Source organism: Sciurus carolinensis, chromosome 5 (genome assembly GCF_902686445.1).
Source record: "Sciurus carolinensis chromosome 5, mSciCar1.2, whole genome shotgun sequence".
Classification (NCBI taxonomy): domain Eukaryota; kingdom Metazoa; phylum Chordata; class Mammalia; order Rodentia; family Sciuridae; genus Sciurus; species Sciurus carolinensis.
In genome coordinates, this window is record NC_062217.1 from 83,262,250 (window position 1) to 83,277,730 (window position 15,481).

The following is a 15,481-nucleotide window of genomic DNA, read 5'->3' on the forward strand; positions in this document are numbered from 1 at the left end:
ACAGACATGGAACAGGAGAGTAAATATGAAAAAGTAGCAGAATGATTTACTATGACTATAGGCATGTTGTGATAAGAATGCAGTATTAATTTTAAAATTCAGGATTTAACTAAATGGAAAAGGTGAATACCAATTTATAATTAGAAGCACCCCCCCTACTCCCCGCAAAACTTTAGGAACACTGCATTTAGAGTTTTCTCTTAACTGCTTAAGGAACACCTTATATTTGCAACTGTATGAGTGTGTATATACTAACTACTTAAAAATCAGGGAGTTGTAAGTGGCTACACTGTTAAATGAGCACACCTCATTAAAGCAGCATAGACATAGTTCTTTCTCCTGATTCTGAGACTGGAATATGAACTTGAACTTGGTATACATCCCATAATTAGGATGTTCCAATGCCGTTGGTCTTGCTGCATCTTTAGTTGTTTGGGGATTCTTATTATAGCACTGATTATAGCAAAACAAAAACAAATCCCATCACTTTCTGTGGTGGGGCACATTTTTCAAAGTGCGTGCCAGGCATCCACAAAATGGACCTGCTTTCATAGGTTTGGATCCTCCCGAATGGTTTGATCAACCCACATGACTACTTGCCACATTAAACATACTTTCACCAAAGGTCACAAGGGATTTAGAATGTTGTATCCAGTCTTCGTGGTATAGAGAGAAGCATGCAACCTGAGCAGGTAGGGTCCCACCCACTCACTCGCTGATCCTGGAAGATGAAAAAACACTTTGGGCTTCAGTTTCTTTATTTGTCCAATTAGCCCTATCTCATTTGTACAGTTATTATACAGTCTGATGTTTTGTGTAGAATGACAGTATATCAGTGTTTCCAGAGAAAATAGCTATGCTGGTCATATTGTGGGTGAATTTCAGTAGTTCTCTGTGACCTGTGACTTGCCCTGAGTCTTTGTCATCAGTACCTTGAGGGAGAATATTATTAAGTAGGTTGATTTTTATTGCTCATTGATTATATATATATATATATATATATATATATATATATATATATAAAATAACTAATTTGTTCCCTTGACTACATATTGAAAATCAGATCAATCTCAAATTCCCTTCGAAACCTGAAAATTTTCTTATGAAGACAGACACACTGCATTAAACTGAAGGGAGAATATGAGTTGCTATAAAGGAGATTCTGTACAGACTTTGGGGCATTTTAGTATTGACCAGCTCTACTTTTGGGGAGAGTTAGATATCCACAGTTGAACAAATTAAATTAATTCCACATCACAAGTCAACATTTCGTTGGACATTGACATGTATGAGAGATGGAGAAGCAGGCTAAGAAAAGTCACAATTGTTGAGCTGAAAATTAATCCAGTGGAATAAACATTCTTCTGACATTTTGATTTTTGTATCTAACATCCACGTGTCACTTTGAGGTCGCGTCGTCTGTCTGAATACTTCCGTGACATTGTTCCTCATGCATTCCTTTGGAAAGCCTGTCCTCCTCCCACATCTCATCCTCTCAGTGTTGTAGGACATCTCGCTGCTCCCTAAGTGGAAGGGTTCAAGGCCACGCTTCCCAGGGAAATGAGGCAGGTGCTCTGTGGAAGCAGCAGTGGTTCAGAGACAGATGTGGCTGTGTTCCTGGCACGTGGTATCCACGCCAGCCACAGACAGGTACAGCTTCCCATCGGGACACACGCAGATTTCAAAGAGTCCCTGGGAGGCACCAGAGGGACCCCAAGACCCCTGTACCAGCTTGGGTAAACAAATGGTTTCAGCATCAAGCATCAGCTGTTTGAGAGAAAGTAAGGGATGAGATGTTAAGGAGTAATGAAATGGATCAACAGGAAACTCATTCTCACAATATTTCAAGAAGGTTAGTTTCTTCTCATAGAAAATAAAACAGGCACCTGACTTTACTTAAGCCACAACACAATTATCTGTTTATAGAAAAACCTAGTTCACGTTTGCACACAGGCAGGGGCTTGACAATTCCTCCTCCAAATTGCGGGGAGGCCACTCTTTTCTTTACCTATTGAGTTTGTACAGCTGGGAAAACTGACCACTCATGACACCAATGCTTTGCCCTTACATTTTGTGTGTTCAATAAACTGGATTGCTTTTTGGTACTAGGATGCTACACTCCTAAAAATTCCTTTGAGAATTATTTGACAAAACCACAGTTCTTTGTCAATTCACATGTATCTTGGGATCCACTTTGACTTCATGTTAAATCATCTCCTTATTAGGATGACATAGAATTCATAGAAATAGATTCATCTTGATAATTTTTACCTGTTAATGTTGGAATTTATCCTGATCTTATTTGATTTTGTTTTCCTTTGAGAGAGAATTAAATTCACCATATCAACCATTTTAATATTGTTTGAATTTCCACTTCTCCCAGATGCTGAAAACAATAGACTTACCTGATGAAAGCCAATTCAAATACAATGAAAGTGAGTGGATTGTGTGGTCATATTATAATTTAGTTAAACTGAAATGCAAGCGCATAGTCATTGATGGAAGCTTGGAGACATTTTTGATAAGGAAATAAGAATCATCACACTGAGCAGGAGCCGCTAGCTAATCCAGACCCATCCCAGTATGCTCACTTGTTGGAATTAAAATATGTTGTGGGTAGGCATAATTTTCTTCCTTGCTGACAAGGTTAGGTCCTCCCTTTATTTCATATACCTGTAACCCATGAATTGCAGTCTTAATCAACTGGTGTCTGCTTTCTGCATTCTCCCTGAGATGCTGCCCCTGTGTGCATGGTGCTAGCAGCTCGACAGGCAGAGCTTGCCTTGCGTGGCCTGGCACATTGTTACAGTAGAGGAAATCAAATGGGAGTTATTGTTTGAAACACAGTTGTCCAGTGCCCTTTGGGTACTTGCTTTTCCCCAGTGTGTTTTTAACTTGTTGGCCTCTCCCTTCCCTTTCCTTGTGGTTAATTGAACAATTTTTTTCTAGTTGTTTTTTAGCTGTTAATTTTTTCTTTCTACTCTTCCGGCAAACTGTAGCCACTGGCAGCCCACGTACCACTTCCTTACTCATTTTCATTTGCCCTTAGGGGACAATATTTGGTGGGGGGCTGAAAATCTGCCTCTTCACTTTGAACTAGCTCCTAGTAACAAGAAATATCAACTCTAATTATGGATCTGGTTGTGTGCTATTTGTAAAAAGGATGCCTAATTCATGAAAATAAGATCATTTCAAAATTAAGATCAGTTTAACGTTTTTGAGGGTAATACTTTTTAAGTGCATCGTGATGCTGTGACTTAGCAGTGGGGTTCCAGAATTCTTGCTTTCCATTTCTGTCTTTATCTGCTCCTTGAAAACTCCAACTGGGGGCTTCTCCAGGTGACTGCTAGCTATTAGGTGCTGTCCACTCACCCTGGAGCAACCTCTCATGGCCTGCTGGAGGATGGTATCTCTTCCATGTTCATCTCAACTGTGCCTTCCGATTTATATTAATGTCATTTCAAAATATTACATTAATGTCTCAAGACCCTGTAACATAGTTAAGTAAATATTTTCCCTGCTTGATAAATGAGGAGACAGACCCAGGAGGGTCAGTGAACTTTTCTGAACTTGGGTAATAATTTAGCAGTAGAACTTGGGGCTTTTTGACTGGCAGCTGAATGCTCAGCCCATTGCACTGTGCTGTATGTGCAGGGTCTGTACGTTTTCACAGGTGTGATGATGTGACAGGGCTGGGGAAGGAGTGTGGGGATCCGTGTACCCTCCCCTTGTACCAACAGCTTGCACAGTCTTATTCCAATTCATGCACTGGAGGCATAACCAACATAACCTGCACCATTCACTGCAAATTGTAGTTAAGTTGGAAATTTTAAAAGAAAATCCATGGACCAGTGCCTGAACACACATGAAAATACCTAGGGACAGGCGAGAGAAGATGAGATCAGATATTTGTACACATTTGTAGGACTGTATCATGTGATTGGAATCAGGTTTTTTTTTTTTTTTTTTTTGCCAAATCCTGTTTTTTTTCCTAGAGCTTTAGGAACATCTCTAGCATACCTGATTTTTCTGGCTGACTAAAATTGTGGCCATTCCTTTTAAAAATAAACAGTATCCAACAAGTGACACTGAGTGACATGTGCTTCATTGTCTTATTGTGATTTTGACTTGTAAAGGTAGTGATTTATTTCTAGACTTGAAGTTCCAGATTGTATCCTTACTGTAGCTGACTTCAAAAAACATTCTTATTCTTTCATCTTTCATCTCATTTAAACTTAATCCTGTGTGAGCAGCAGTAGTGCCCTGGGTACTACCAGAGAATGGCTGTCATTCACATGTCACCCCCAGTGACAGCCAGCCCGAGAGTATTTGGGTTACTAGGAAACAGTAAACATGTTCTCTGTAAGCCCTGAAAGTTTCTAATGTTTTTACAAAGTTGAAAAAAGAAAAACAAACAAACAAAAACAAAACCACAAGTGATTGGATAGCACAAATGCCAAAGAAAGCGTCCTGACCTAATGTAGAATAATTTTCACCTTTCTTGACCCTTTTAAAGCTGAAATGTCTATTGCTTTCCTTTCACTTTGTCTACAATATGCCTTTCATAATGTTTCATTGAAACAACCAGGAATTTAATATCTGAAACCTCAATGGACATGGCTCAGGAATATTATCACCAGGACATACAATCGGATGAACTCACCATTCCATCACTGCTCTGAAAAATGATGTCCATTTGAGAAAGTGCCTCGATTTTCCCAGCATGAGCTTTAATATGAACCCCCCTTGGGGCATCCATGCTCAGACTCCGTGTGGGGGATTCTAACCTGAAATGAGAAAAAGAAGCCAAGAAAAGACATTATTTAAAAAGTCAGCTTTGAACCAGGTGTAGTGCCTAGCTGTTTGGGAGGCGGAGCCAGAAGCATCGTTTGAACCCAGGGGAAAGGAAAAAACAGCCACCCTAACAATCCCTCAAGCAATAGCTTAGCAGAGAAGATACAATTAACAAAGGATACAAAATCTTCAGGTTGTTCCTAATGCCGACATACTGTGCATTTTTAATTGATAAATCCAAAAATAATGTGTAGTAAAGAAATAAATGTGTTAAAATGTGCTATCAACAAGAGCCTATGAAATTAGTGTCCTTTAAAAATTTTAGTCCTAATCCTGTGCAGGGTTCAGCTGGTATGATTAAACAGTGGTATTTCATACCAGAAGAAAAATGCCATTTGTGAATAATTTCATAAAACTATTAGAATATTTAATACACAAACTTATTTGGAAAACAAAAGACTGATTTAAGAACAGCACATGCATTGGACATATGTTTGGCCTAGGTTTCTTTATCCTTCCTTCCTTTTTTCCTTCTTTCCTCCTTCCTTCCTTTTTTCTCCCTTGCTCCTTCTCTCCTTCCTCCCTCCCTTTATTTAATTTAGAAAGATTACAGGGCAGATGAAAATATTTCTTTTGGAAAAACACTGAACTGATAAAGCCAATAGAGTGGAGTTGACCTCAGCTGGCTTTGTTTTAGTAAAATTTATCAGAATCAGGTCTAGGAATATACAGGACCAGAAAAATCTTTATTTTCCTCTACCTGGAGAAAAATAAATTTCCACCAGATGGCACAATGTGATCACTTGAAATATTTTTCAGCTGTTTAGCCCAAAAGTTTGAAAAGCTGATTTCACACTAATGTGTAAAGATCAGTGAGAGGTTCAACAGTCAGAAATGCAATTCAAAATCCTTTGCAATGCAGGGTAGGACTGGATGGGAATAGGGTTAGGAAGGAGAGAGAAAGGGGTGTGGTTTAAGGAGAAATACCCTAAGAATGAATTTGATTTTGAATGATATTTATTTGATGGATTTTATTTTATTTTATTTTATTTTTTGATGCTGGGGTTCCAACTCAGGGCCTCACATGTGGTAGGTAAACACTGCACCACTAAGTTATATCCCCCGGTAGAGTTTTAAATCAGATGGATACTACCTTAAATTGTTAATTATTTACCCATCACTATTATAGAAGACAAAGTTTCATTTTTGTACAGATATCTGAGCACATAAAATTTTACTTGCCTCACATTTTAAAATCTTGAGTATGAGAAAACTCTTAAAAGATATTTATGGAATTTATTTGTCAAATTAGGTCAGGCTCAACTTATAAGGAAACACTTTGTTGTGTCTAAATGTACTTGGTCTAGTCCAGCTTGCTAGTTTGACCTCTGCTAATTGCTTATACTTTCCTTGTCTGGGCAGAAGGGAAGGCAGAGCACGTAGGCAACTCTGAGAGACGCGGTCCGTTTCAGGCCATCCATGCATGCCCTTGAAGATCCTAGTGAGGTCGAATGTTTCCAAGACCAGTTATTAATCGACAACAAAATGAGTTCAAAATGACCATTTACTCCTGCAGGGTGGAAAGATGTGATCCCTTTTCTAACCATCAAAAAGGTCATGACCAACACATCTCCAACAATAGACAGGTTCACAAGAGAAAAGCATAGCAGATTTGTTTAGTCAAGTTTTACATGGCATGGATGCATTCAAGAAGAGAGACCCAAGAACCAGGAAGAACTATCTATTGTATGCTTAGATTTGATGAAGAATGGACAGCCAGGTAGAAATGTGGCTGGGTGAAAGGGTATGACACAGTGGTCACAGAGTGTACTTAAATAAGCTAAGATGGCTATGGCCTCAGCAGGTGATATAATTTTTCCTCCCCACATTTTTTATTAGTGCATTATAGTTGTACATAATGGTGGGATTTATTGTTACATATTCATACCTGCACACACTATAATAATAGAATTTGGCCAATATCACTCTCCAGCAATCCCCCTCCCTACCCTATTGGTGATATAATCTTCACATATGCAGCCTGCCCTTGACAGAAACATCCTAATGATTGTAAAGAACTATATCCAAATGCTTATATGCACATTTGTGTGTATATATTTTCTTTCCATATCAAATATTTTTGTCACTTCATAGCAGTTTTCTTTTCAGAACATGAGACCTTGACTTTTCTTTCAGAATTTGAGTCTCTTCTTGTTAATTCAACCAAAGATGTCATTGAAAGAGAAGTTGGCTTTGGGAGACCTCACAGTTGACTAGTATTACCAAAAAAAAAAAAAAAAAAAAAAAGAATCAATTAGTATGATTTCCTTCTAAAGCAGATGAATTTTCAATTATTCTTCTTTTTAAATAAAAATAAAAATAAATAGAATTCAGTAATTTTTCCCAAAACTTTGTTGATATTCACTTTTAGTTGAGTTTTTAGAACATGGCTAGTCAATAATGTATGACCTTAATATGCATTGCTCATGTCATGAAGTGCCATTCAAAAAAAGGACAAAAGTTATGGGAAAATATGGATAATATTTCAGTTTTAAACATTTTCAAACTTAGAGTAAGCCAAAATTTGGTAAATATGATGAGAGACCAGAAAGCACAAGTACAAATATGATAAGGAAATAGCTTTCATTTGGGGATGAGAACTTCATGGGTTTATCAAGAGCTGAAGGATGAGTAATTAATTTATAGGACATACAATAATTTCCAATATTTGAAAAGTTGAAATTTAATAAATGTACTTTATAGTAAAGATAAACAACATGAATTTATATTTCTTTAGAAATTTCCTAAAATTAATAAGTGTTTTTGGATACATCATTTTATTTTCAATTATTACATTTGGGGAAAAAACTTTATACAAAAATAATAACTCCACATTTATAATTTTAGCTATGAAAATGACATTCAAAAATGAAAACTGATTAACACTTCCATACTTACTATGTGTCTTAAGAATCTTTGTGGCGTCAAGTACAATTATTCTTAGACTTTTGTCCCTTTCTAGTTTTTAAAACACCTAACCAGCCAGATTTCCTCCTCTGTAAAAAAACCTTGAAACTGAGCAGTGAGCATCTTGAGGGTTTTTTTTTTTACGAATTGGCATTGAGAATGAGAAAGTTAGGGATTACCATGGGACAAAGGGCAGATGTGCTCCTGAGGCCTCAACTCATGACCATGTTACCCATTAAAAGTACCACAAAAACTGGGGTGACCTGCGCTCTTAATTATGACAGGGACTTAGATTGCCTGTGCTAAAACACACTTGGGCCTGCAGGCGCCCAATGGGTAATTGAAAGAAGGATAATTCCTGGCATCTGTGCCTTCATTTTGTATCAATCCCCTTTGCCTTCAGCTGTGAGTCAGATTCCTGCTCAGTTCTTCATGAAGACATATTAATCACTCAAGGAGTATCTAAAACCTAGTAATACAAGGTTTTCTAGCCCTAAATTTACCTAATCTGTCTCACCCCACTTTAAGTGGAAGACACCAAGATAAGTTATTTTCAAGATTTGCAGGGTCATTGACCTGCCAGCTTTTATAACATTCTGTCCCAGACTCCCTGAAGTGGTACCTGGATGTCTCCAGTCATTGCCCTAAACCTGCAGTCATCTTGGATTCCAGAACAGCAGAGCCAGACCACCATAATGAGAGTACTGCCCCCACAAGAGGGAGCAGTTCCCTATGACGGAGCTGAGACTGCCCTCAACATCAAGGAAATGATGAATGTTTAAGGAGGTGGAAATGCTAATTAAACTGATGTTGAACATTTTACATTGTATATATATATATATATACAATGTAATATATATATAATATAATATATATATATAATTATCACATTGGGCCCCATAACTAAATATAAAAGAAATAATCATGGTAGAAATAAAAATACTATAAATATTTCAAAATTCTTGTCATTTCTGCTTACTTTTTCATCAGTTATTTAATGAATTTAAACCTTGTTTACTTTTGAACCTTGTTTACTTTTTTCATTATATCTTTCCTATTGATACCTGATTTAACTGATTATGATGGTGACATATGATTTAATTGGTTGTAGACCTAGGTCTGCTGGGGACGACTCTATTGGATACACCTGTTTCATAGGACCAGGACTTAGGAGTCATCTCAGCCCAGGATTTTCATGCACACTGGGCATCTCAGTCCCTGTATCCCCACTAAAGTCCCAGTCCCTAGTCTATGGGATTTCCCATGGGTACCTTGACTCAGCTTCCCCTCTGCTCTGACCATGAGCTTTCTCTTTATTACTGGGACCTGGAAAATATTCTCTTTTAGTTTCTAGTTGAGCTTAATGCTTATAAACTCTTATTAAATAAGTTTCAGTATTTACAAGTATTTGCAAAGGAGCAAATGTTTCCGTGTTTGATCATTTTACTTAGCTGATGAAGAAAGACTCAGTGCTAGACATTACTCCCAGAAATTTACAAATAATAATTTGGCTATGTGGTTGTAGAGGATTATGTTTTCTTGCCTGGAACGTCACTTCAGATCACCCTGGGAGATTTTATGTTCATCCTTCTGTTCCCTTTCATCGGAGCAACTAATTACACTGGTCACTTGTGAGCATGTTTCTTTTTCTAGTTGATTGTTAACTCATTAAGATCAGAAACAGTGTCTTTGATCCCATACAACTACCATGTATCATAGATTCTGGTGCATAAACGCTTCAATATATTTTTGCTGATTTTTTGGAAAAGAATAAATTATATCATGTATGACTGAAAGCTAGCTTTAAAGTGACATATCAGAGTTCCCACTTACCTGGGAATGATTTCTCCAGAGGTCATATAAATTTAGCTTCCATACAAGTTGTTTATTTTTTATTCAAGAAAATAATAACTCTTCCTTCTATGACTAACATTCAGCAAATAAACTTTAAATTGTAATAAACCTATATATTTCAGAGATATATTTATAAAGGCACTGTGATCCAAACCTTCCAAAAATCATACTAAATATTTTCTTAGATCCATTAGGATATTTTGGAATCTTTTTCATGTACTCAGGTCAGGAATAGTAATGCTACTGGACCCAGAAATAAAAAAGTGAAAGAATTTATGTTAAGAGTTTGCAGAAGAAAATAGGACCATTGGGCAATCAATCAATGAAAACTGAAAGTAAATAAAAGAACAAATCATTCAAGAGTCCACTTGGTGCTGGGGACAGTGATAGGATGTATATGGCCTCTAGAGTTGGAGCTGAATTTGAACTATGGAACAACTACATTTTTAGTTTTGTAACTTAGAACACAGTACTATCTTGATCTCATTTTCCTCCTTTACAAAATGGGGATAATATTGTTTACATTTTAATGCTGGATTGACGATTAAATGAGATATATTATGTGAAAGCCCCAGGCAGTCACCGGTATTCAGTGAATTGGTTAATACCTTCCATCCTTACCAATGCCTCAAGTAATTCCTTGTGATATCAATATTTACTCTATCTCTTTGGTCATAATACTTGGATTATATAATCCTAAGTAACACCTTTTAGAAAACAACAGAATATTCTTTTGTCTTCTTTTTAAATAAGAGTCTGTGGTAAAAGCTAGCAGGTTATGTCCTAATAGGAAAACATAAGATGAATTCTTTTTGAGAGCTACATATTTTAAACTTTACTTTTGAAAGTGTTTTAGTATCTCCAGAACTTATATTATTTTGCTCTTTCAAAATGGTGTTAATGGGATTATTTTTAAAGATATTGAATAATTTTTCTGTCTTCAGAATGTAAAATATTTTCTTCCCTAACTATAATAATTCTTTAATATCAATCTTATGGTCCTTTATCAAAATTAATGAACATTAGAGTAATTTAATTATATCCACACTTTATTTTTATGTTACAAATGTTCTGTAAGGGATATGATAAATTGAAGTTCTATTTGCCTTCAATATTGAATTAGATATTAAATAAAATAAAAAATGTTTAATTTCCTAACTCCTATTAGTGTGAATATCTATTTAATATAACAATAATAAAAATGATAGGTAGGGACTACTATTAATATTTATAATGCCAATTGGATGAAAAAAATCTCAAAAAATTAGTTTGACCAAGGTCACCTGGCTGGTCCATGTAAAGCTGGGATCCCTATGGAACCTTGTTTTCCCTGTTATACACAATGTATTATAATATGGTAATTGTCCTATAAACACTTCAACTTTTAAATGTGATTTAAAGTTATATGTTCAGACTTTAATATCATGTATTTTAAAGAATATTATTTGTTTATTGATATAAAACACAAATATCTTATTGGAATTGACAGACACCACTTAGTAACTTAGTAGCCTAGTGATAGGTGAAATATACACAGGCACACAGACTCTGAACGAGAGGAAAAAAAATCAAAGTAAACTAACATTTTTAAGACTGACTTTTGCAAATTTCAAAGTTGTATGGGTACCATTCTCTTTCACTAAAAGGTGCAAAGATTTTGCCTTGTCTGCAGATGGGGTAGAGATGGATGGTATAGCAAGAGAGGCCCTCCAGCCAGGTGGAACAACTTGTGCAAAAGTAAGGGGTGGGAGGGCATGGCAGCCACTCAAGCCTGGGAGGGCAGATAAGGAGGAGACAGCTGCCAGTCACAGCCCAGAGCATGAAAGGCCATGAGCACCCACTTTTGGGTTTATGAATTTTCCTATGGCTGATGCAGAATCAATGAAGTATTTTAAACAGTTCTCAATGAGCAAAGTCACTCTGATACCAATGTGGAGAGGAACAAGCTCGAGGGAGGAGTAGGCTGTTAGAATGGTACAGAGTCTGAATAAAGCAGTGGGGACAGGGAAAGTGAAGAGGCATGGTACTCAGAGAAAAGAGTAGTGGATAATCAATAGAACTTTAGTCTTATTTTGGAGTTTAATAAATAATGACTGGTTACATGCAGAAAGTCAAGAAAATAAAGCCAACTAATGCAGTAAGAAATAATCTGGTAACAAAAGCTAGCATATTATTGTACCATATACCCATTTATCTTCTGTAAGAGTTTGTTTAAATTGGAACAAAAATTCTTACCTAAGGTCTTGAAATGGGTCGGCTCTGACAAGGGGTGTCTCCACCGAGTGTTCAAAAAGAGCTCCTTCAGGCCCTGAATAAAAACCAAAGATGTATCCAGAACCAAAGCAAAATAAGTGGCATGCAAAGAAATAAAACATTCAGTTGACACAGATTGAGCATCCCTAATCTGGAAATCCAGAATGTTCCAAAATCTGAAACTTTTCGAGCACTGACAAGGTGTCACAAGTGGAAAAGTTCACAGCTCACCTAATGGGACAGGTCACAGTCAAAATTGTATAATGTTACCTTCAGCTACATGTTTAAGGTGCATATGAAACATGAATGACTTTCATCTTCTGACTTGGCTCTTATCCCCAAGATTTCTCATCATCTATTAAAATTTTTTAAAAATCTGAAACATTTCTGGTCCAGGCATTTTGGACAAGGGATTTTGTTGTTGCTGAATTTGTACAGATGTTTCAGTCAGAAAAAAAAAAAAAAAGGCACAGATTTTGTTGTTTGTTGCTGAATTTGTACAGCTGTTTCAGTACAGATGCTTCGTTTTTTAAAAAAAAAAAAAGGCACAATTGCTTCATTACTTTTCTAGGCTACAACAATATCCTATCAACAAAGGGTGGTTTTCAAAATGGTTCAAAATCTGCAGGTTTATTTTTAAACTAGAGTACAATATCAGCTATCAAATTGAAAACAAATAATTCATGCTGAAAGATGCATTGGCCTTTATATTGTAGGTAACAATAAGATAACTAATTATCTAGATTTTATGTGTAAAAGTTGTGTTGTGCCACTTGTGTCTAATGCACAGAAAAAAATTAAATATTTAAAATAGACCTTCTAATTCTAGGAATTGGTACATTCGCATTTTCATTAGTCTGAGAACTTAATTAAATGCCATTCTGTCATTTGGGGTAAAGAGATACCGTTGAAAATGACACAGTTTGTTATGTCCTATCTTAATATTTTGACCCTTAAGAATAAGATAATATTTTCCCACAAGGAAACTGAGGAACAGAAAGGTTAATTTGCTTTCCTAGGATAGGACAGCTACCTGCAGAACTGTAATTTGAACCTGGAGCCCACATTTTAATCTATATGCTATTGGGTTTTTCATACATAAATAATCAATGATATATGATGTGCCAGTAACAAAGTGCAACACAATTATTTTGGAGGTCATAGGCAGGGAAGAATTACGTTAAGAGAGCTGAGAAGACTTGATATGGAAAAAGGTATTTAGTCTGAACCTTAAAATGCATGGACATTTATGAATGTAGCTCATGGGCAAGGACTGGAAGATAAACCGTAACCCAGGGCAGGAAAGTGTCATGAGTATACATTATGGAAATATAAAGGATCCAACATGGAAATGCAACTTCATTATTCATATTATGTCTAAAATATTTCTCCTCTTGTGTATTATGGATAGACACGTCTGCATGCACCTGTCATGATTTACCTTGGTGGCTGGAGCCTGCCTCAGGCCCCACCCCTAGTTCAGGCCCTGCCCTGTCTCAGGCCTCCTGTGGTTTAGGCCCCTCCCCCTGGTTTAGGGATGTTGCTGTAGTTTACAAGTAATTTATATCTCCCTCTTGATTCCACAGGGATCTCAGAACTCATCTTCATACTGTGCAGTCTTTCATCTTTAGGGAACACTGAAATAATTAAAATGTTTATTTTCTAATCTACCATTGTATTGGTTTTGATATCAGACATTCAGAAACAAATGCCCTTGTGAAAGTTTCCTGGACTAGGTTGAGAAATTATCATGTTGGGCTAAAGGTCTCAGAAGCAGCCCTTGCTAATTAAACAATTCCTAATACCTTCACATTCTTTTTTTCCCCCTATGCTGGGGACCAAACCTAGGGCCTTGCACGTGCTAGGGAAGTACTCTAATACTGTGCTACATGTCCAGCCCCGATACCTTCATGCTTTCTCCACAATTTTATGAACTATATTAGTTTTGTTATTATAATTACTATTTTCTTTGTGATTTTACTTAAATGTCAAGACATGATAAAAAGTCACATTGAAAGCCTTCATTCAAGAAATAATAGCTTTTGGTACATAAGTCAAAGAGACTTAAATAAGCACAAAATGAAAATTTAAAACTACAACCAGATTTAGTAGCATGATTAACATAAAAACTAGCATCAGCTGAAATAAAGGAACATATAAATGAAGGTTAATGGTTCATGAAAATTATAATTCATGCAAATTATATTCAGATGAGAAACAGATCCTGGTATATTCTATAACAAGTCACATCTCCTTAAACTACCACTTAAGCAAACTTAAATGATAATGGGGACCATTATGTAAAGTAAGGCTATACTAAGCATTGGAGTTTCCACAATGAATTGTGCCAATCAAATTTTATAGTACCATGTTTAATTTGCCTGAAGTATAGACAACATTTTGTGTTTGGCGGAGGCAGGAATTAATTTAACTCAGTAATGATACTTGTATCCTTTTTATTTTTTTTCTTTCCTCTGCTTCTTCTGATTTGCAAAATATAAAAGAAAAAAGTAAAAAAGTCACAATTCAATCATTAGGCAGAGATATCCTAAGTATAGTTTTATGTGAGAAGTAGATTTTTTGTGGTTTAAAAATCATTGCTGAGACATGAATAGTGCTTTGGTATGAGGGACCTAGGATAAGCTTTACGAATACAGATGGTCCCCAAACTAGAATGGTTCTTCTTAGAATTGTTTAAATTTATGCTGGTGTGAAAGCAATATACATGCAGTAAAATCAGTACTTGAATTTGAATCTTCCTGTAATAGGGATATGGGGTTTTAGATGGTGTGGCCCAGTTGTAGGCTAATGTAAGTGTTCTGAGCACTTTTCAGGTAAGCTAAATTAACCTGGGAAGCTCAGTAGGTTAGGTGTGTTGAAAGCATTTAACTTGCAGTATTTCCAATGTATGATGGGTTTATTGGGATATATTGCAAGTCAAGGAACATCTATAATTTAAAAAACAATTTCTTTCCTTAACTAAGTAATAGGAAAAAAAAGGAATGTGGACCTTAAACTTTTGTGCCATTATTTTATCTATTTTTATATAAACAAAATGGTAAGATGACTGAAAAGAAGTGCTAAGACATTTTAATCTCTACAAACACATACCCGTTGTAAAACCAAACTGGAAATTGCAGTGTATTTCAGTTGCACAAGCAATTTTATTTTTCCTGGTGTGGGAACTGAACACAAGGCTTTGCCTAACACTGAGCTACACCCTCAGGTAATTTTTATTTGAGGACATCTTCAATTCTTTCCCTGCAATGAGCTGAAATTATTCAGTGTCAGTTGCACTATGTTACAAGGAAATGTAACTCAATAATCAGTTTTTACATGCATGCTGACTACTTCTGATATGACGATAATTAATGATATTGTCATGTGATTATGGTAATGTACATAGAGGTAGATATACAACCTTTCAATAGGAGCAGCAGTTTTTCTATCACTGAAATTGTAAATGCCTACATTATATGATCTTAAATATATCATTACCATTCAGCCTCAAAGTATATATTCCTCAGAACCTATTTGTATATAATAAATTGGATTTTCCTGCATGGTTGCATAAAATGATTCTCAGTAAGTGGTTGTTCATCTTCAATGTAAA

General features: G+C 36.0%; 1 protein-coding gene across 1 annotated transcript in view; it reads right to left on the bottom strand.

Annotated features, from left to right (window-relative positions):
- Positions 1–740: 740 nt before the first annotated feature.
- Positions 741–15,481, bottom strand: part of Sgcg (sarcoglycan gamma) — an 83,784-nt gene continuing 69,043 nt past the window's right edge. Inside the window, exons 6-8 of the mRNA XM_047554531.1 lie at positions 11,851–11,923; positions 4,664–4,787; positions 741–1,767 (exon numbers count right to left, since the gene is read on the bottom strand). Of these exons, the coding sequence (XP_047410487.1) occupies positions 1,594–1,767; positions 4,664–4,787; positions 11,851–11,923 (371 nt within the window). The 3' untranslated portion in view covers positions 741–1,593. The remainder of the gene's footprint in view (positions 1,768–4,663; positions 4,788–11,850; positions 11,924–15,481) is intronic.